This window comes from Crinia signifera, chromosome 6 (genome assembly GCF_055691185.1).
Source record: "Crinia signifera chromosome 6, ASM5569118v1, whole genome shotgun sequence".
Lineage (NCBI taxonomy): Eukaryota > Metazoa > Chordata > Amphibia > Anura > Myobatrachidae > Crinia > Crinia signifera.
The window spans coordinates 102,867,763-102,888,976 of record NC_139222.1 but is presented as its reverse complement, the minus strand read 5'-3'; the positions used below and the strand labels follow the sequence as shown (position 1 = coordinate 102,888,976).

The 21,214-nt window shown below is 44.9% G+C and overlaps 2 protein-coding genes across 4 annotated transcripts in view; one reads left to right on the top strand and one right to left on the bottom strand.

Annotated features, from left to right (window-relative positions):
• The first annotated feature begins 2,221 nt into the window (after positions 1-2,221).
• PDRG1 (p53 and DNA damage regulated 1) lies at positions 2,222-13,816 on the top strand. Its single transcript, XM_083146623.1, has 6 exons — positions 2,222-2,439; positions 4,257-4,329; positions 10,669-10,743; positions 10,830-10,910; positions 12,085-12,193; positions 13,552-13,816. Exons 1-5 carry the CDS (start codon positions 2,350-2,352, stop codon positions 12,171-12,173), a joined length of 408 nt encoding a protein of 135 aa, XP_083002749.1. The 5' UTR covers positions 2,222-2,349; the 3' UTR covers positions 12,174-12,193; positions 13,552-13,816.
• TTLL9 (tubulin tyrosine ligase like 9) overlaps positions 12,503-21,214 on the bottom strand; it is a 24,488-nt gene continuing 15,776 nt past the window's right edge. The window contains exons 5-14 of one of the 3 annotated variants that reach the window (XM_083146620.1): positions 20,976-21,161; positions 20,076-20,144; positions 19,891-19,984; positions 18,794-18,834; positions 17,594-17,681; positions 15,836-15,894; positions 14,373-14,569; positions 13,526-13,639; positions 13,294-13,418; positions 12,503-13,220 (exon numbers count right to left, since the gene is read on the bottom strand). In XM_083146620.1, coding sequence (XP_083002746.1) covers positions 13,153-13,220; positions 13,294-13,418; positions 13,526-13,639; positions 14,373-14,569; positions 15,836-15,894; positions 17,594-17,681; positions 18,794-18,834; positions 19,891-19,984; positions 20,076-20,144; positions 20,976-21,161 — 1,041 coding nt within the window. In that variant the 3' untranslated portion in view covers positions 12,503-13,152. The remainder of the gene's footprint in view (positions 13,221-13,293; positions 13,419-13,525; positions 13,640-14,372; positions 14,570-15,835; positions 15,895-17,593; positions 17,682-18,793; positions 18,835-19,890; positions 19,985-20,075; positions 20,145-20,975; positions 21,162-21,214) is intronic. The other 2 variants (XM_083146621.1, XM_083146619.1) reach the window with 2 other exon arrangements.

Sequence of the window (21,214 nt, the reverse complement as noted above, 5' to 3'; positions counted from 1 at the left end):
TCTACCAGTCACATACAGGAGGACCTTCCTATTTGGGTCAATAGTGCCATACATCCATCTCCCAGAGGTCCCAGGGGGGGCCCTGAATCATTAGGGCTCAATCGCATAGACCTTCTCATTGATTCCTCCAGCTGCACCATTGAATACCGTATGAATATAAAGGACCAGTGAACTTCCTGTTTTCACCCCTCCCCAACACAGCAGAGATATTGGATACAATATTATGGTTACCAATGGGACTGATACTTTAACGGGCTAAGGGGCCCATTTATCAAACCATATTTGCGGCTAAATCCCCAAAAACGCACGTTTTCGGGGTTTAGCCGCAAATACTAAGTATCCCCTAAATGTATCATAGGGGGACCGCAGCAGGAATCAGAGATTCCTGCTGCGATCCTTCCTGCAGCGTCGCCGGCCGCATCCCCCATAGGCTTTGCAGCCCATTGTAGCCTATGGCTACACATTGCACTGCCCGAGCAGGGCAGTGCGGTAAGAGGGGTCGGCGGGGGTCAGTGCATAACCGCGCATGCGCTGACCTCCATGTCTCCAAATGGCATGCGATTAAAAGTCGTGCGACTTAATATCGGGGGCGCCGTGATAATACACAAGTACCGGAAATTTTACTAAATTGATTTGGCTGTTCATTGTAATTCCAGCGCTGCTTCTCTGTCTTTTATGTTTCATAACAGGTGATGGCAATCATAAATTAAGAGGGAAGTCCAGAAATAGAGAATTGTGTCTCTCCTGGAGAGGGTCATGTTGGGATGTATGTGCTAATATTATACGATGCCGCAGACGTAAGGCCCCCACACACAGCACAATTTTCAGGCATTTTCTGAGCGATTTTACTAAATTGCTCAGAAAATGCCTGAAAATGCATGTAAATCGCTGTGTATATAGCCCACACAGCGATTTACATGCGCGCCCCCGCCGTTCTGAATCTGAACAAGATTCAGAATGGCCCGGTCAGTCAATTCATAACAGTCGCTCAGAAGCTCCTGCTCATCTCCCGCATGTGTGGCGTGGGGATGAGCAGGGCCATCTGAGCGACTGTCATGCCGGAGCACGCCGCCCAGATGAAGACCCGCTGACGCCGACCTGGAAGCCCCGCTGCCGCCTCCTGGAAGCCCCGCTGCCGCCGCCTGGAAGCCCCGCTGCCGCCGCCTGGAAGCCCCGCTGCCGACGCCTGGAAGCCCCGCTGCCGCCGACCTAGAAGAATCGCTGCCGGAGCCCAGCTGAAGAGACGCTTCCTGGACCTGCCGGGTGCCGCGCCCGCCCTCTGCAGTCAGATGGAAGCTGCAGTGAGAGGACGCGACGCTGGAGGACACCGGAGTTGGTAAGTATATACTATATTCCACTGTGCCACCAACGGAAGAGGGGAGAGGGGGATGCCACACTATACCACCAACGAATAAAACTTTTTTATGGGGGACACTACCACCAACTATTATTTCATTATGTATATATATATATATGTATATATATATATATATATATATACTGTGTGTGTATATATATATACTGTGTATATATATATATATATATATATACTATGTATGTATATATATATATATATATATATACAGTGTGTGCATATATATATATATATATATAGTGTGTGTGTGTATATGTATGTATATATGTATATATATATATATATATATAAATATATATATATATATATACATATATACACAGTGCAGTTTGATGGCATGTGCGGCTGTGACAGTCGTGACAGATTTGAAATCTCCTGTGCTGAATCTCCCAATTTGAATCTCTGTCACAAATCTCTCTGTATGTGGCTCATTGTCTGAAATGAGTCACAAGAGTGAAATCTCTTGTGCTGAATCTCCCGTTATGTATCTCTGGCACACATCTCTGCGTATGTAGGGCCCTGTACTTATGGGCACCGCATGAGCGTCCTGGAGCATCATGTAATGTGTAGTTTAGTGCACACAGCCCCGCCCGGTCTCGACAGACACAGACATGTGACTGATTTATCGCAACTGTAGGCACTAGGCAGTGTGTAGGCACCCTGGTCTGGTGGTGCTGTAATTATTACGGACGCTCCCCCCGCATCAGCCTATTTAATAATACAAAACAAATAATCTTCCGCCTGACACTGGAGACCGCACTGCACTGGACGCTGTGCTCACGTTCCGAAGCCATTTTGTCTACGCCTTTGCTGTAAATAAGGCTACACGTGTCTCCGACAAAATGTCCTTTTGCCTAGACGTAGAGAAAATGTTCACTATCAACACACAGCGCTGAGCTGCCTGCTGCGGCACCGGTAATAATGCACGTTATGCTGTGAATACCAACCCTCTTCCCTGTGCGACAGCTGTGAGGATGGAGCAGTACGGCGGGCCGGATAGGGTGCTAGCATACCTGCAGGAGGTGGAGAGGAGAGCGGAGGATGTGCTGGTGGACAGGCGGCAGGTAACTGTGGTGGCTGTATAGGCTGCACTTGGTGGATCCTACAAAAGGGATATATGGAGTGTTGTGAGACACAGACGAGCTTTCCCAGTGTAACGTTCCTATAATTAAATGTTAAACATCAATGTATTACAGAACCTGGCGTTCAGCGTATTGGGAGCTGTGTTCTTTTTCATGTGATGGCTATTTAATTTTTTTTTTTTTTTTTTTACATTAATATGACATTAATTAGGGGACTAAGTAAAAACCGGACCCGGATAAGACACCGGAACGCCGGACCAGACATCAAACTCTGCATTCCGGAGCTTATAGTGTCTGGTCCGAGGGGTGTCCCATGCGGGGGGTGTCTTGTCCGGGGGGATGCCTGTGATTGCTCACACCAGGGACATGGGGAAGGGGAGATTACAGCCTCCCCGTGTGGTCTGGACCGTTCCAGTTTTTATTACACCCCCGGACCATGCGGTGAGGCTGTATTCTCCCCCCTCTCCTCTCCCAGGTGACAGGTGCGAGAGCAGCCTCATCAGATGGAGCACCCCCGGACAGGACACCCCCGGACCGGATACTACAAGCTCCGGAATGCAGAGTTTGATGTCCAGTCCGGCATTCCGGTGTCTTATCCGATTCCGGATTTTACCCATACCCATTAATATGTCATTGGGGAGATATAGTGCATGAATATACTGTATAGACCGCACAATGCATGATGCCCACCATCTAGGGACGCCCACAATGCAGAGATGCAGTGGCAAATGTGCTCCAGGATATTAATTTACCACTTCCAATAATGGAATACGATCAGTGTACTCCAGTCCACGGTGCACAATATCTGTATAAAAACTTTTGATCTCAACAAGTTTTCCATCTGGTGCAATGCCCCCATAGGCCAAAGTCATGACATAAGCGAGTACTGAAAAAAGCTGCAACAAAATATTATCTTTGCTTATTTAAAGCAGAGGTGTGATTTTAGCACTGTGATCAGGCTTAAGGCTGGTAGATGCAGAATCCTTTTATTTACAGTTTCCTATATAGCGCAGCATATTCCGTTGCGCTTTACAATTGGAAACCCTTATCACACTGTGATATGGCTGGGTGATATTGTCCAGCGTGTATGGACAGCTGGGGTGAAAGCCACTCGGTGCATACACACTGATTGGCTTTCCCCCTGCCCCGTGCTGTCAGCAGGGGTGGACGGCTTTGCATAGCGCAGCGCTATGCAAAGCTGTCCACAAAGCCACTCATCTGCTGCCGGCTTTCCCAGCGATGATGCGGGAGCACACATCATCGCCCAGCGACACACACTGGGTTTCTTTGAGCTGAAATTTGGTGTTTTGAGCGGCTTTCAGCTCAAAATCAGCCAGTGTGTATGGGCCTTAAAGGAGGAAAATACTATTATTACAATGTGTATATAGCAGCAGTAATGTGATAATATGGGTACGGGTCATAGGGTCGACACATCTTAGGTTTTCATGCATTGGGTCGACACATGAAATGGGTCGAAGGGTTTGGAAGGTTGACACAAGCATTAGGTTGACAATGGATAGGTCGGCAGTCAAAATGTCGACATGAGTTTTCGTTTTTAATTAAAAGACTGTCAAGTGATCCAGGAACATCGACGCTTACAAACCATCAGTTTTTGATATTCTTCTCTAGATCAGACATTGCTTATGCTGAATACAGTAAATGTAAAATATTACCACCGTGCCAGCACAGGCTGGGTAATGCTGGAATCATGTGCAAGAGCTAGATATAAACAGGAGGTTATATATTGGAAGTGTCAGTAATAAGGCCTGTGCTGATCACCTCCTATTTCATATTTCAAGATTGTGGACCTGGATATGAAAAGAAATCAGAATCGAGAAGCTCTAAGAGCCCTCAGCAGAGACCCAGCTCAAGGTAAGTCTAGAATGTCTGAAGAAGGCACATTCTAGCAATGTGTGGCGTTCCATTCACATTGTGCATACGGGGGCCCAAATAGCGGAAAATATATTACTAATAGATGTTACAGAGAAGTCGCTGTCTGACAGGAGAAAATAATAAATATAGATAGATAGATAGAGAGAGATATATATATATATATAGAGATATATACACTTAACATCGGCACTCACCTTTCCTAGTTTTGGGGTGCCCTATGGCTTGTGACCACATTGTTTAAACAGACATTGGATGGGCTCTGCACACACTAAATTAACAGATAATAAATAGTGGAGATTTGGTTCATGAATTGATCAATGCATTTAAGCCTCCACTATTTATTATCTGTTAATTTAGTGTGTGCAGAGCCCATCCAATGTCTGTTTAAACAATGTGGTCACAAGCCATAGGGCACCCCAAAACTAGGAAAGGTGAGTGCCGATGTTAAGTGTATATATTGTTTATTAGATTAATTTTTTTAATTAGTCTTATTGTGGTCACATTCTCTCATGCACCCTGTTTTTAACTAAGATTCCATAGCTTGTGTTAGCCATTTCCCTAGATGATTAGTGACAGGTGTGTTGGTAGCTGCTCACCTATAAAAGCAAAGTCTGCTGTGAGCTTCAGACCTGATAGCATGCCTGGTATCAAACATTGATGTGATAGCTATGTGTATTGCAGCCATTTTCAGCGATAGTGGTAGGACCTGCAGAATAGTGGGGTCCCTTGACGGGGGCTGCAGGCTTAAATGCATTGATCAATTCATGAACCAAATCTCCACTATTTATTATCTGTTAATTTAGTGTGTGCAGAGCCCATCCAATGTCTGTTTAAACAATGTGGTCACAAGCCATAGGGCACCCCAAAACTAGGAAAGGTGAGTGCCGATGTTAAGTGTATATATTGTTTATTAGATTAATTTTTTTAATTAGTCTTATTGTGGTCACATTCTCTCATGCACCCTGTTTTTAACTAAGATTCCATAGCTTGTGTTAGCCATTTCCCTAGATGATTAGTGACAGGTGTGTTGGTAGCTGCTCACCTATAAAAGCAAAGTCTGCTGTGAGCTTCAGACCTGATAGCATGCCTGGTATCAAACATTGATGTGATAGCTATGTGTATTGCAGCCATTTTCAGCGATAGTGGTAGGACCTGCAGAATAGTGGGGTCCCTTGACGGGGGCTGCAGGCTTAAATGCATTGATCAATTCATGAACCAAATCTCCACTATTTATTATCTGTTAATTTAGTGTGTGCAGAGCCCATCCAATGTCTATATATAGAGATATATATATATATATATATATATATATATATATATATATATATATATATATATATATATATATATATATATATATATATATATATATATATATATATATATATATATGATAATGCACAGTCAACAGCTGCTGGCTCAGGGTTGTCAAACCCTAATTGGTAAAAAAGATAAAAAATAAAGAAATGTGCCAGCGCTGGCTGTACCAATAGATAGACAAGACGGTTCTCAATAAAGAATATACAATTTTATTATTTAAATACTGATTCATAATAGGATGAAACGTTGGACATAAAAAGTCAATGTGCACAAATTAAAATAGTATATCACAGGGATATTTCGCGTGATGTAGAATTCTTGAATTTTTCCAATAAGAAAGGCTGACAAAACGGATTTATATTTCCATCCAAGTTCTTCTGGTAAGTGGTTGTATCCAGAAACGGGTGACACCAGGGGTGGATTGGGAATTAAAACCAGCCCGGGAAATATCTTGAGGCAGCCCTGGAGGGGGGGCGGGGTGCTGTTGCGCGCCCGATTTTTTGGGGGGGCGTGACCTAGCAATCTGGGGGTGTGGCCTATTCCAATGAGGCCACGCCCCATTTTGCCACTGTGGGGGCATGGCTAGTGGCTCTCTGAGCTGCTAGCTATGTCCCCGGCCCCTCAGGCTGCAGAATAGGCGTCTAATACATAAATACAATGCTCACAGAGAGTGATAGCGTAGAGAGAGATAAAAGCTCCTGGCGTGCAAATAAGTCACATATATACCAACATTGGCATGTCCGTCCACGCTGGGCAGCATCCCAGTGACGCAACTCCGTCAAAGGCCCTTATTCAGATCTGATCGCAGTACAAATTTGTTCTCAAAATGGGCAAAACCATGTACACTGCAGGTGGGGCAGATGTAATATGTGCAGAGAGAGTTAAATTTGGGTGGGGTATGTTGAAACTGAAATCTAAATTGCAGTGTAAAAATAATGCAGCCAGTATTTATGCAGCCAGTATAAAATAAAATAATTTACCCTGCACAGAAACAAAATATCTCACACAAATCTCTCTATACATGTTACATCTGCCCCACCTGCAGTGCACATGGTTTTGCCCATTTTCAGAACAAATTTGTACTGCGATCAGATGTGAATAAGGGCCAAAGCCCGATGGTTGCTGGGCGCACATCAGTGACGTTACCACGCCGGGATCCACAAACAGCGTCCTGTCGCCATGGAGATGCGGCATCTTATTAAAGTTTAAAAACAAATGCAGTGGACATATTACAAAGAATGTAGATAAACACCTACGCACACAAAGATCAACAATGTTAAATATATACCTAATGCAACTATCAGTTTCTAGGATCTATATGTTTGAAAACTAATCCTAAAAAGATCCCGGCGTGGTAACGTCACTGATGTGCGCCCAGTAACCATCGGGCTTTGACAGAGTGACGTCACCGGGATGCTGCCCAGCGTGGACAGACGCCGTGGTGAGCAGATTGTCTGTGACATCGGGGGGGGGGGGGGGGGGGGAGAGAGATATTAGGTGAGTTATTGCATTGTTATATTGTTATATCCTGCCGAAATTCAACTCTGAATGAAACGTTGCTATACTTTCAAGCTACCTGACTGAACTTGATTTATTTGCACCGAGTGCCACACACTGTGTTCTCTATCTGATTCTATACCCGTGAGGGCACCGGGCGCAGTAAGTACTGGAGGAGAGAGTGCCGGACCTGTTGCAAGTGTATGTACACACACACACACACACACACACACACACACGTATATATACACTTTCCTGAGGCCAAAAATTATTATTTGTGGCAGTGCCACTGCCATTTACCTGCCTGCCTCTTGTGGCTGCCGGGCGCCCTCAGACCTGCCCTGCTTCTACCGCTGCCGCCGCCCATCGGATCCCGAATCCCCAGCCCAGCGCGCAAAACAGACCTGCGCGCTGCTGCTGCTGGGGAGGATCATGTGGGCAGGACAGCGCAGCCATTCTCCCTCCGGACCGCGGGAGCAGCTGTGTGCGCGCGCATGCGCACAAGCTCTCCCGTGGCCATTTTAACGTTGGGAGAAGTCGAGGCTGGCCGCGGCCATCTTCAATTAGGGCACAGTGCCGCGGCCTAGTGAGGAGGGTGAGCAGCCTCTTCTGCAATTAAAAGTGCCCGGTGGGCCAATCCGCCCCTGTTGGAGGGTATGCAATGTCACCTGTTCCTCCCCAGCACACATTACCATGTCACCCCCCTACCCACCCCACACATTTACCTGTTACCCCTCCTCCCCAGCATGCATTTACATGTTACAAACATTCCCTCCTCCTCCTCCCCCCAAGAAAATACCACATACCGGGCACTGCGCTGGCTAGCTTAAGAGCTGTACTAAGTGTATAAGGTGTGATGGTTGGCTGCCGGGCTGCTGCTGCTATCAAGGAGGAGGAGGCTTCCAGAGAGGAAAAGGGTCACAGGGTGGGCGGCGCTGCAGACTGCTCTGTCGTCCGTCCCTTCATCATGCTGCTGCGGGATATGTGTGACAGGCGTAGGCAGCGGCTGTCACTAGGGGAAGCCGATCCGTCACCTCCCGCCGGGGAACATCCCATTCTTTCCCCCCCGCACTGGCCAGTAGTACTAGTTCCATCTGTACACACACACTTATTGAACCGCGGGAGGCGCTGCGTGCGGTCGCGCATGCGCAGCAGCCCTCCCGCGGCCATTTTTACTTTTCTCATTGCCGAGGCTAGCCGCGGCCATGTCTATTCTGGGCAAAGTGCTGCGGCCACGGAGATGGCAGTCGTGCGGTCCAGCCAGGGGGGGTAGAGCGGCCACTTTATACCTTTTTGGGCCGGCCCACCGGGAAATAGCCCGGTTTCCCGGCAGGCCAATCCGCCCTTGGTACATGGCACGAGACCAGTGAACACGATCAAACAACATTAAGGAGCACACATACACAAATAAATATATATATATATTACAGACTTCAATGAGGTCACAAGTTATTATTTTGGCCAGTGCGATTTACCAGGTGCTGCCATCATCAATGTACTGCTGGCTCAGCCTGGCTGCCTGCTTCTGCTCCCCAGCCCAGCGACGCCGCCCGCCGGATCCCGCTCCCCAGCCCAGCGACGCCAGCGTGCATTCAGTCCTGCGCGCTGTTAGTGCTGGGGCGGTTCACAGCCATCCGGACCGCGGGAGTAGCTGTGTGCGCCCGCGCATGCGCACCAGCCCTCCCGCGGCCATTTTAACTTAGGGAATGTCCGAGGCTGGCCGCGGCCATCTTGAATTAGGGCACAGTGCCGCGGCCAGCACGGAGATGTGCGTCGGCAGGCCGCGGCCCAGTTAGGGTGGGTGGCCGGCCGTTTCTACCTCTAAATGTGCCGGCCCACCGGGAAACAGCCCGGTTTCCCGCCAGGCCAATCCGCCTCTGGGTGACACAGTAGTCCTGAATTGCCCTATGATTTCAAGGGCTAAAGCTTCCCATTTGGATGATCTCCCTCTTGTATACTGGAATAATTAGGGATCATGCAGGTATCCCAAAGTGGAATTGGTCCAGGTGTTCCGAGGGGGTGCCGGACGGCGCCCCGACAGTCGGGATTCCGACAGTCATTACTCCGACGTCGGAATCCCAACTGCTCCCTCGTGGGGGACCACGACCCCCATAGAGGGAGAATAAAATAGGTGGCGAGCATAGCTCACCACCGTGCCTGCAGCGTGGCGAGCGCAGCAAGCCTGCAAGGGGCTTCATTGCGCTCCCCCCGCTGTGCATTCGGAACTCCAATGTCTGAGTAATGACTGTCGGAATCTACCACACCCTTCCGAATATACCACACCCTTCCGAGGGACGTCAGTGGGAGAGTGGCTCAACGAGTTTCCCCGGATCATATATTTTCGGCTTCCTCAGGACTTGCTCCTGAGGAAGCCGGAGGTATATGATTCGAAAAAACACGTTGAGCTTTCTAATCCTTGCTAATACCATCCATTATATTTGCTGTGACCTGTCCACTCTCCCACTGACGTCCCTCGGAACACCTGGACCAATTCCACTTTGGGATACCTGCATGATCCCTAATTATTCCAGTATACAAGAGGAAGATCTTTTTACTATTTGGCCATGCTGAAACTGATGCAGGGCATGCTGGAATGTGTAGTTCAACAACAGCTGGAGTGCCAAGGTTAGCCATCACTGCCTTAGACTGGTGCAGATGGAAAATAACCTATTCAGTGATTTGTTTTATGTGAATGGATTTGCCAAGGGGCATCTTTTCTTTCTGTGTGGGAGGTGGCATTCTCCTTGTAGTAGACCGCAAGTTCTCTGATTAGTTATCCATGCTGAATTAGGCCCAGTGTCTCTATGGGCTCTCTGGTTCTTATTGAATCAATGGGATGTCTGTCTATGACTATTGGTTACACCCATTAAATGACTGCAACATTGTGTTTAGGCAACAGGCACAGCTTTAACATATGAAAAGTTTGGTTACAAAATGTTCTAATGCACAGGTTCCCAAACTCGGTCTTCAGGGCCCCACGTAGTGTATGTTTTGCAGGTCTCCTCACAGAATCACAAGTGAAAAAATTAGCCCCACCTGTGGCTCTTTTAAAATGTGTTAGTGAGTAATGGGTGCACCTATCGGGTGACCTGGAAAACGTGAACTGTGGGCCTTATTCTAGTTTACTCTTTCTGACAAAATCCTTCTTAGATGGACAGAACCATGTGCACTGCAGGGGGCAGATGTACAATGTGCAGAGAGAATTAGATTTGGGTGAGTTATTTTGTTTCTGTGCAGGGTAAATCCTGGCTGCTTTATTTTTACACTGCAATATAGATCTCACTTTGAAGTAAAACCCCACCCAAATTTAATTCTGTCTGCACATGTTACATCTGCCCCACCTGCAGTGCAAATGGTTTTGTCCATCTAAGAAGGATTTTGGCAGAAAGAGTGAACTAGAATAAGGCCCTGTTTGCGGTCCTGAGGACCGAGTTTGAGAACCACTGTTCTTATGTAATATTTTGATATATTGATTACAGTGCTATTGTTTTATATTTTCAGGGTTGGTGACTGTTTGCTTTGGCAGTATGTTCATTAATCTCGCAAAAGATAAGACCAAGGAAATGATTCAGCGAGGTGAGTGGACTGGGAAATGCTGGGGAGTGTAAAATAATTAATGCTGCTTACTGTTTTATTAAGTTTACATTAAAACTCTTGTACAGATCAAGAACAGCTGGATGCAGAAATAAGCAAGCTTCATACACAGCTGAAAGTGAAGGTGAACCAGTTATATGAGGCACAAGGTAGGTTTTCTAATGCACAATGTTATTTATACTGAATTTAAATAAAAATTCACAAAATGTATTTGGTCTGTATTCTAGTGGTGAATTTGCTTTATGTCAATGTTTCTTTTGTTTGTTTCATTTAGAGGCTAAGGGCAGTATTCAATTAGAGTCTGAAACTGACGTTTGTCGGAATGCTCCCACCTGTTGGTAACCCTGTGGATTCGCAAAATAGCCGTCAATCTGTGTGCTTTTGTCGGAAACGGGGCCAAATTCGACAGGTTTTGTCCCATGTCCAACAATCTCAATCCAACTTTAAAAAAGAGGGGGGAGGCATGGAGGATGGCAGATGGGCAGCAGCAGCCAAATCCGACAGTCTGATTTGGCCGCAGATTGAATAGCAATTGTCGGATCCATTTCGACAAATGCCTGTAGGAATGGATCCAACTTTAATTGAATATACCCCATGATCTGTAAGGATACCATTTTTTCCATACACCAAGTCATTGACATCGAGCAATAAAAAAAAAAAGCCCCATTTGGGTAAATAACCACCATCTAGCTTTGTATTGCCATAGGCAGTGTGAGGCCCTTGCTAGAAATATGCCGCACTCTGGATTTGACAGTGAAACATTGCTGGTTTTGCTAGTAGCGTGTGGGCTTCCATATACCCAGTCCTAACACAACTATGCCGCATCGCACATTTTATTCATAATTACCCTTCCTTCATTTTGGAGGTTTTTAAGTCTTTGAAATGCAAATCCAAAAAATACAGAGTGGGCTAGCAAAGAAATTCCTATACCAATAAAAAAAAATTGTGAGAAAGTCACTGCATATTCGCTTATTTCTAGTAATAAAACCTTTTTAGATGAAACCCCTAAACCAGTGGTTCACAAACTGAGGGCTGTGGCACATGGTCAGTGTAATAGGAGCATCCAGTGCTTGTGGCTTTCAGTCATAAATGATGTGGACAAACTGAACTTCATCCTGTCCCTCACCACATGCCTAAGCATGACCTAAAAGAAAAATTTACTTAAGTTAAAGTTTGGATTATTTTTCCTGAATTTCACATTAAGAAACCTGTTTGCTTACTGGTGCTGTGAACAAAAAATTCTGATTCTCTAAGGCGCTGTATTTCAGAAAGTCCAGAACTACTGGTCTGCACGGTCTTATAATGTGATCTTTGCATCTGCAGGTAAGCCAGAGCTCAAAGGATTTAACCTGACTCCATTGGATCCGGATGAAATGAAAGCTATGAATAAAGTGGTAAAAAGAGAAGTGTAAAACACGGATACATCTTCACTGTGAGTGCTGTGCTAGAATATTTCTATCCCCTGTGTATAATTCTCTTGTATTCATGTTCTAAACCTAGAGCGAAGTGAAATGTCTGGCACTGTTCAGTGACCCAGTGGTCAGTACCACCGCCTCCCAGGGCCAGACTGGCCATCTGGCACATGCTAGAGGGGTCGACGGCCAGGTAGGCCGATATGTCCATCCAGGTTGAAACACCGCCTCCCGGTTGGTGCAAAGAGAGAGCCGCTGGACTGGCGGCGTGTCCGGCGGTTCTCTCTGTGCACCAATTGTGTCCTGGAGAGATGGGGGCATCATATGCTGCCATGCCTCTCACTCCTGCATGCAGGGATCAGCAGTGCATGCCCGACTTGTGCGTGCGCATGCACGTGACTTACGCACGCGCGTGCATGAATGCTAGGGCCAGTGCGAAAGGCCCAGTCCTTCCCTGCTGCCTCCCAACACTGGGATTAATGTGACTACGTTGTAACCTGTGTGGAATTAATCATCCAAGTTGCTGCCTCCCGTGGACTAAAAACATAATTGGTTCTTCTGACTAAAATGACACGTGTACATGCACTAGTGGAAAGGAAATTAGGTCCACTGTGGCAGGGACAGTCTGGTCACCTCAGCATACTATAATTATTATTTGTCCTAGTATGGCATTGTATCAAAGTGCCACACAATATGTAGACAGAATGAAGATAAACACTCTATCTGCTTCCATGTATTATTTCCATGAAAATGTAGCAGGATTGTCTATGTACACTGGGTAAGGCTGTATTTACAGTGGACCACAAGAATACACCCTCAAACAATTGTTAATGCGTGACGAAAGTGGGCGATTGGTAAGAAAATAAATTCTGTACTGCCCCATATGGTGCATACAGTACTGGTACACAATTAGCACACAACAATTTTCTAAAAATATAACCTTTATTTCTGGGTTAATTGTTAATCATTGCCATAACAATCATAGTTTCTTCACGTGTGTGGGGTTTATTAGTTGTCGGAGTGCTTTTTTCCTGTCATTGATGCAGCCTGCAAGAACAAAGATCACTGATAAGCCAGGCACATTATGTAATAATCTCGTGGCATTGTAGCAGTATCTCACCTAAGTGTGTGTTTGCTACAAAGCTTCCGTTGCTGTGCAGGTCTTGTTGTCCATCATCACGAGATACAGGGCCATCATTCCACATAAGGTCAAAGCCCCCAACTCTCTTCTCCTTCCCTGTTAGTCTGAGTGGACAGTAGATAACACTTAGTTCAGGAAAGGCTAGGGTGTCATTTTCACATGGGTTTGTGTGTATAGCAAGACCTAGCCTGGTTAGTGGAGAGAGACTCACCTGCCTTCCATGTCAATTACATGCAGGGTATCCTCCAGCAACCGGCACTTCAACTTGTAATCCTCCTGGCTGCTGGCAGTCAGAGAAGGGGAGGCGTTTACTTCCAGAAGCCACCTGCGATAGGCCGGAACAGAATGGAGATAGTCGCATGTGCAGAACCAGAACACAGCTTGTATACACCACTTTTCAAGATCGTTATTCTGTTACGGAAACATTTGTCTATTACAGAATTATTGTTATTTATTTGTACAATTCAAGATACTTATTATAAATAAATATAATTTTCATGTTGGTGTGGTCTCTTTACATGTGCTATGTTTCTATGCAGTATTGTAACACCCTCCCACTTCCACCACTGGAGGCAGCCAACCAATTAATTTTGTGCTAGAGCTGCTAATGTTGTCCGTACACACTGAATTGTATTGGCAGCCAATCACACTAAGTGACATCACCAGGGCCCGCTAAACATGCAGGTCGTTTGGCTATATTGCCAAGTTTGCCTGCATGTGTGGAAGACATCCATCATCGTTAACGAAGCGTGGGAGTGTGCATCATAAACTATGCTGAGTATACACACTAGACGATATTGTGAACAATATTGCTCAGAAGCCCCTTTTCTAAGCGATCTTGTGAACAATATCACCTAGTGTGTATGGGGCTTTACTTATAGAAGTAAGTAACTCCCTCCCTCACTACCCCCTTTGTATATGGAATATTAATCTACCCCTGAACAAAAGGCAGCCTTTGCACACAGTGCAATGTTACTGGCCTGGCCAATATTGATAAGCATAACATAGTTGACTGGTTCACTTTCATCCTGAAGTCTTCACAAGAAGGAATTGCTTACGGTTTTAGCTCCTCATCCAGTAGGATGTCATATCCGTAAAGTTCAAAGCAGTGTTTGTCATTGATGATAATTTTCTGGACACTCTGCAAACTCTTAATGAAAATATTGTCCATGTTTTGGAAGATGTTTTCCACCACTTTAGACCCGTGTTTGGCTGTCAGGTAATGCCGCAGCTGCATAATCATCCATTTGCAGCCCTGGGGAGAAGGGGTGATACAAATTTTAAGCAAAACAAACTTATTCAGGACTTTCATTGGTATGTATTTTTCCACAATATACAGATGGAGCCAAGGTCATCCAGCAGGGGCTGGCGAAGTTTCCGCAAGCTCCCGCCAGGGGGCATGCGCGCACGAGCCGCGCACGCACCCAGTGGTTACAGAGCTCCCCCCGGGTTCCTGCCACCGCCGCATGACACACACACACACACACACACTCACTCACTTAACCAACCCAGTCCGTCTCCCTGAAGCGGAGATGGGCAGGATGCCACTGCCCCGCCGCCAAAGGATTGGGATGCACGTGTGTCCCAGTTCAATGTAGCCGCTGGCGCTCGCCAGAGGGGAGGTTCTGGTGGGCGCCGAGCAAAGCTGACAGGCGCTACATCTTTGTGTAAATCATACCTAAGTCTGGTATTTCAGATGGGGAAAAAATACTTGTACAAAATACTGGTAATATACAAATATAGAACACCAAAACTAAATTAAATGTACAGCAGCTTTTTATGGGAGAGTTGCCTTCCTCTTACAGATAATAGAACACTCAGTATACATTAAAGAAGGTAACTAATTAGCTGTGGTTAATTATATCAACTAAATGATGCCTCTGGGGCTATCCTTTTAGCGCTGGCACTTATCAGGGGTTTAGTTCTGCCTGCCTTGAGCAGATAAGTGTGCATCAGTCTCAATCACTTCTGTGGAAACAGAATTCTGCAGCTTTTCAAAAAAACCTATGTGTTTCTGTGTGGTATAGGTATTTACTGCATAGTAAAATGGCCTATAAAAGTATAACCCGATAATACCATTGGCCAAATGGCGCATAAAAGCCCTTTTTTTCTCTGCAGTAAATTACCATGGGTAATAGGATACCAGCCTTACGCAGCACTAATAACCTTATACGTACAAATATATATGTAATAAAGATACCACTTTTGGTTCAGTGGTTGGGCTCTGATGTCATTGTGGACCTATTACAATGGTAACGGGGAGGGGGGGGGGGTAATACCACTGGAGATCTAATACAACTATATGGGTGGGATAGTGCAATTTAGGGTTTCAAGGTACTATAGGGAACATTTAGAGCTGGGGAGTTTGCAAGTTTTCAATAAAATATTTAAATCCATTGAAACAAAATATAATTTAGGTTTCTTAAATGAAGGGGGGGGGGGGTGAATGGTGATTTCTGAGGACCGTTTTGGAGGAAATAATTAGTGTTTCGTTACAAGTAGATTCAGCAGCTTCACTTACTTTTTCAGGATCATAATCTGGAGCTGTTTTTTGTATAGCTACATTGGTCAAATGAATATCTATATCAGTGAGTCAAGTTCGTTCATTCAGGCAAATAAATATGTTTTCTAGCCCCTGGAACACTTTGATTTAGATCAGGACTCCTCAAACTATTTTGCTCTGGGACCCCATCAGACCATAAAAATAGTTACATGACTGCAGAAGGTCATCACATCACATGTGTAGTCAGCAGACAGCACATACATGGCAGCATTGTGGAGGCACAACATGATGGGAGGAGTCTGAAGTAACAGACAATTCAACAGATTTTTCAGACTCCTTGAATTACTGACTGAGATTAAAAAAAGTAATCAGCATGGAGTTGCGACCCCATGCTGAAAAGGTCAGGACCCACAGTTGGAGAACCAATGATTTCGATCATTTGAAAATCAATAAAAGGCAATAAAACCAACACACGGGTTACAATGACATATATTATTGAAACGTTGCTGTTTGAAATAATATTCATGCTTGCAAGAGGATGGAGTGCCCTGATATACACACGCACCCGCACGTCAGCCGGGACAATGTAGTTAACAACGTTATGCAATTGTATGTATTCTTTAATGATGCATCACTCTGTTGTACACTAGGCCGTGCTATGGTCCGTGCTCAGCATGCAGGCTAGCAGAAATCACTCGGTGTGTATGGAGCTTTAGTCTCCTAAATGCGAGTCCTAGAGTGCATACTATGGGCCTTATTCTAGTTCAATCTTAGAGGCAAATTCCTTTTTAGCTGGACAAAACCATGTGCACTGCAGGGGGGCAGATGTAACATGTGCAGATAGAATTAGAGTTGGGTGAGTTATTTTGTTTCTGTGCAGGGAAAATACTGACGGCTTTATTTTTACACTGCAATGTAGATCTCACTTTGAAGAAAAACCCCACCCAAATCTAATTGTCTCTGCACATGTTACATCTGCCCCACCTGCAGTGCACATGGTTTTGTCCAGCTAAGAAGGAATTTGCCTCTAAGAGTGAACTAGAATAAGGCCCTATGTTACTTACAGCTTTGTCACATGGCTAATTCTCACAGGCAAAGATTAGTGACTCCTTTATGGGATCAGCGTATATTTGTATTAAAGTGGATGGATCTTACCAAAGATGGACTTACTGGGCCTGATTCTGAGTTGGGAGTAAAGCAAAAAGGAGCAAGTATCTTTCTGTATCCCTCCCCATTTATTTTTCTTAAAACAAAATGTTTTTTATCGTAGATTCTACATTATCTTTGTTTTTCAATAAAAAATTATTGATGATATAAAAAAAAAGGAGCAAGTAACCTGGGTACAGGCATGCAGGTGGGGCAGATGTAAAATTTGGAGATGCAGATCTGAGAAACTTAGTCTACATTCCACTGTAAAATAAAGCTGTCTACCATTTGTAGGTACATGCACACGCCCTTTGCATTGCAACATTACCCCAAATTCAGAATCAGTCCCATCAGGTGCAAAATATAGGATAATAGGATAACTCAAATTCTGCAACACATTCCGGGGAAACCACCGGAATATACAGGTGTTTCCTGTTTACCAGATGTATTTCTGATTTACCAGTAGTTCATACAGCATTTTCGGCCAAATAAAATAGGCAGATTTTATCCCTATGCCAGAGGGTGCAGTAATTGAAACTTGACCACCACTTTCCAAGTGACATGTTTTTCGCACTATATTTATGTTGAGTGAGCTCCAGTGTGGGAAACCATTTGTGAAATAAAGGATACGCTGATCGTCAATGCTGCTGAGAGAGAATCGAGTGTTTGAGAATCGAGCAAAACCATCTCTGTAAAGCCAGACTCGCAGGGGAACATACTGAGGAGAGAGATCACATTATTACACGTAATATTGTAAGACTTATATTAGTGAGACTAATAAAAACATCTGGATGTTATTAGTTATCTAAAGGTTAATACCCCTTTCACACTGCACTTGTTAAACGGTATATTGCTGTTTTTTCCCCCATTTCAAAACGTTTAAGGCTGCAGTGGGAAAGCACCAGAGTTAATTTACCGGTTAAAAATAACTGGTATTTCAATACGATTAAAAAGCAGAGTCCTATGTTTCAGAGCCGTTTTTTATGCAGTGAGAATGGCTCTGAAACGGTATTTAGCAAAAAAACAACAGATTACAGACCTGTGATAGGCTGTCCCCTGCATTCTGCCTTGAAACGTGTTCAGGGGACAATTGCTGAGCGATAGTGACGAGTTGGGTCCCACATTGTTATGGCTCCTGCACACGGAGTGATGTAGGGGCATTTTCTAAGTGATCTAGGGGCACATTTATCATGATCGCATTTACAATGTGATCTGAGTGTAACATTACCGCCCAGGATCGCATTGTAAAATGCGATCTTATCGGGGGAGTGTATCAATTTCAAGGGCACAGGGACAGGGCTCCGAAAGGAGCCCGTCCCTGCGAAGCCCTAACCCGGAAGCCTGGGGGGGTCTGCTCATGCGCGGTTATGCGCTGACCCCCGCCGACCCCTCTTACCATAGGCTACAATGGGTTATCGCCATATCAGAATGGCGATAGCCAAGGGGTGCGAAGCCGGGCTGCCTGATGTTAATACATTGGGCAGCTACGCATTCCCATAGAAACCTATGGAGGATGCAGCCGGCGGCGGTGCAGGGGGGGATCGCAGCAGGGATCAGAGATTCCTGCTGCGGTCCCCCAATGATACATGATACAAATATGGTTTGATAAATGGGCCCCCTAGTGAGATTGCTTAAAAAATACCCTGAAATCACCCCTTGTGTAGGCCCCATAAGTTTCTATCAAGCTAGCATAGAAGATTTATGAGTCAAGATCATGGTAGTTTATTTAAATTAAACTGGTTCTGGATCTTTGCATAACTTACATTCTTTTTATCATTTTGTTTTAAAGAGACATTTTTGTAACTAAAACAATAAGGCAGAATTTCTCACCGACGTAACAAGAACATATACTCGCAGATCAAACTTTCTCCCTGAAAATTAAAAAAACAGCATACGTATAATAAGGATTCCAGGAAAGCAAACATAATGTCAGTCAGTGTGAGATATAGGGGGTTATTTTGATTGAATCGGTCCCCTGCACATTCGCAAGGGGGGCCCATTTTTACTGTATGCGCATGTGCAGACGATTGGTGTGAGCGGGCATGGCGAACTGCATGTTCGCCATTATTATTATTATTATTTTATTTATAAGGCGCCACAAGTGTTTCGCAGCGCCGTACAAAGGAACAGTACAGGGAGACAAAGCTTGGCATAATATTGAATAAATAATAAAAATACAGTACAAATAAAGAGCGCCACAGTTCAATACACATTACAGCTTAAATATAAGTAGTGAGGACTCAATCAACATACAACTAGAGGCTTGAGGCCAATGATGGAGATGAGTATGAAGATGGTCACTGAGTGTTGGAGTAAAGGAGAGCTGTGAGTGAAATGTGAAGAGAAGTGGGCTTTGACAACAGGAGGGAAGAGGGCCCTGCTCGGAGGAGCTTACAATATAGTAGGAAGGGGAGACAGACAGATTACAAGAGGTGCAAGCAAGTGGGTGGTGTTTAGATAGCAGGATGTAAACAGGCAAGGGGTCGGAGAACCATCTGGTTTATGCAGTGGAAGGGTACGCTTTGATGAATGGGAGCACCTAGCAGTGCGGGTGGGGGGGGGCACAGCTTATGGGAACGCCCAGTGTTTTATAGGCGTTCCCATGAAAACGCTGGGTGTTCCCATGGTAATGGCCCAGTGACGCGGGGGGGTGGGGAGCTGACGTCAGCGCCATCACCACAGAGGTGTCTCAGATCTGCGAGTGCTGATAAATCATTCGATGGATGCTGACCATTGAATGATTTTGTCCCCGCCCCCAAGGCTGCGAATGGATGATTATGCAAATCATCCATTCACAGCTGTGAGGGGGATCACGGCATGCGAGTGGGCGGCAGCCGGAGGACTTGCAAGGCTGCAAAATTCACAGCCTTACACGTCAACCAGAATAAGGTCCATAGTAACGTCCCCTCACAACAACCTTGTCTCACCTCCAATTAAGTATGGGTTTTCTATATAACGCTGAGCAACATAATTTTCCACTGAGATTTCATCTTTCTGGTCATCTGTACGACCTGTTCCATCCTGAGAAGGCAGGAATAGTGATAAGGAGTTACTATGCTCAACACACGTAGTGCATATTTTCCCTTTAAAAGATGTCACCCTAAATCAGCACCTTCCTCCAGTCTATGATGTCTTTCAATTTACGGAACAGGAAAATCCCCTTTCCTTGGGATTTAGCTACCTGCAAAGAAAAAGTTAAAGAAAACAAAAATCATTTTTGGAATACAAACCTATATGTTCTCTTTCCATAAACAACTTCACAGCTAAGGGTGAGTCGGGCACACCACCAAATGTAGCTCATTTGGGATTAAAATGAAAAGCCACCGCCCATAGACCACCATAACCGGTGTGGTTTGTGTAAGTGGGAGCCATGCCAGGAATGGGGCAAAGCTCTTTCAGCACCTGGATAATCCTACGTGCAGTTATACATGGTGTGGCTCTTGTAGTGCCATAGGTACAGGAAGTTTGCAACATATCATTTTGGTTTCACTTTCTGTAAAGGAGTAATTTGGTCCATCGAGTGGCCTCTAGTGGTCACTAGCGGTATTTCACCTCAAAAAGGTGAGGACCATTTAGTCTATTATATGTAGTGATAATGACAACAACCAAATAAAACAGTAGCTTTCTTAGTAAAATCATGTATTAATATTAACTCAATAAAATAATATATTCATTATGTCTCCTTTAATACAATATTATTGTTCCCATAATTATAAAGTCAGTCCTGATATATCTAAAATCTGACTATTAAGTTTTAAGTTATTTAGTTAAATCCTGATGTCTGAAAAGAGATACTGTCCCACCAAAATCAGGATGTTCGAAGGCATACAAAACCACTGCTAATTAAATCTCCCCCCCATGGCCCAAACGCAGTGGATGACCATTGTGTCTCATGGCTTATTTATGTTGATGATTCCTAGGGAATTGATAGACCGTACGCACAGAAATATTATTTCAGACCATAAACCGCTGCATGTGTATAGGTCATGGGTACACTATTATTCTTACTCACAGGCTTCATAATCCAAGTGATCCCGGGGTTTCTTCGGAAATCCTCCACAAACAGGTGATATTCTGCTGGCAGTTCAAATGTTTTGGGAAAGAAGTCGCATTTTGCTGCCTCGAGTCTACCAGATTCCCGCTCAAGCTGCTTCCGGAGGCGTTTCAAGTTCTTTACCATTAGATTCTTGCGGGTAAGCTGAAGAATAAATAGTAGATCTAGTTCGCAAATAGTGCTCCATTAGTAGTGAT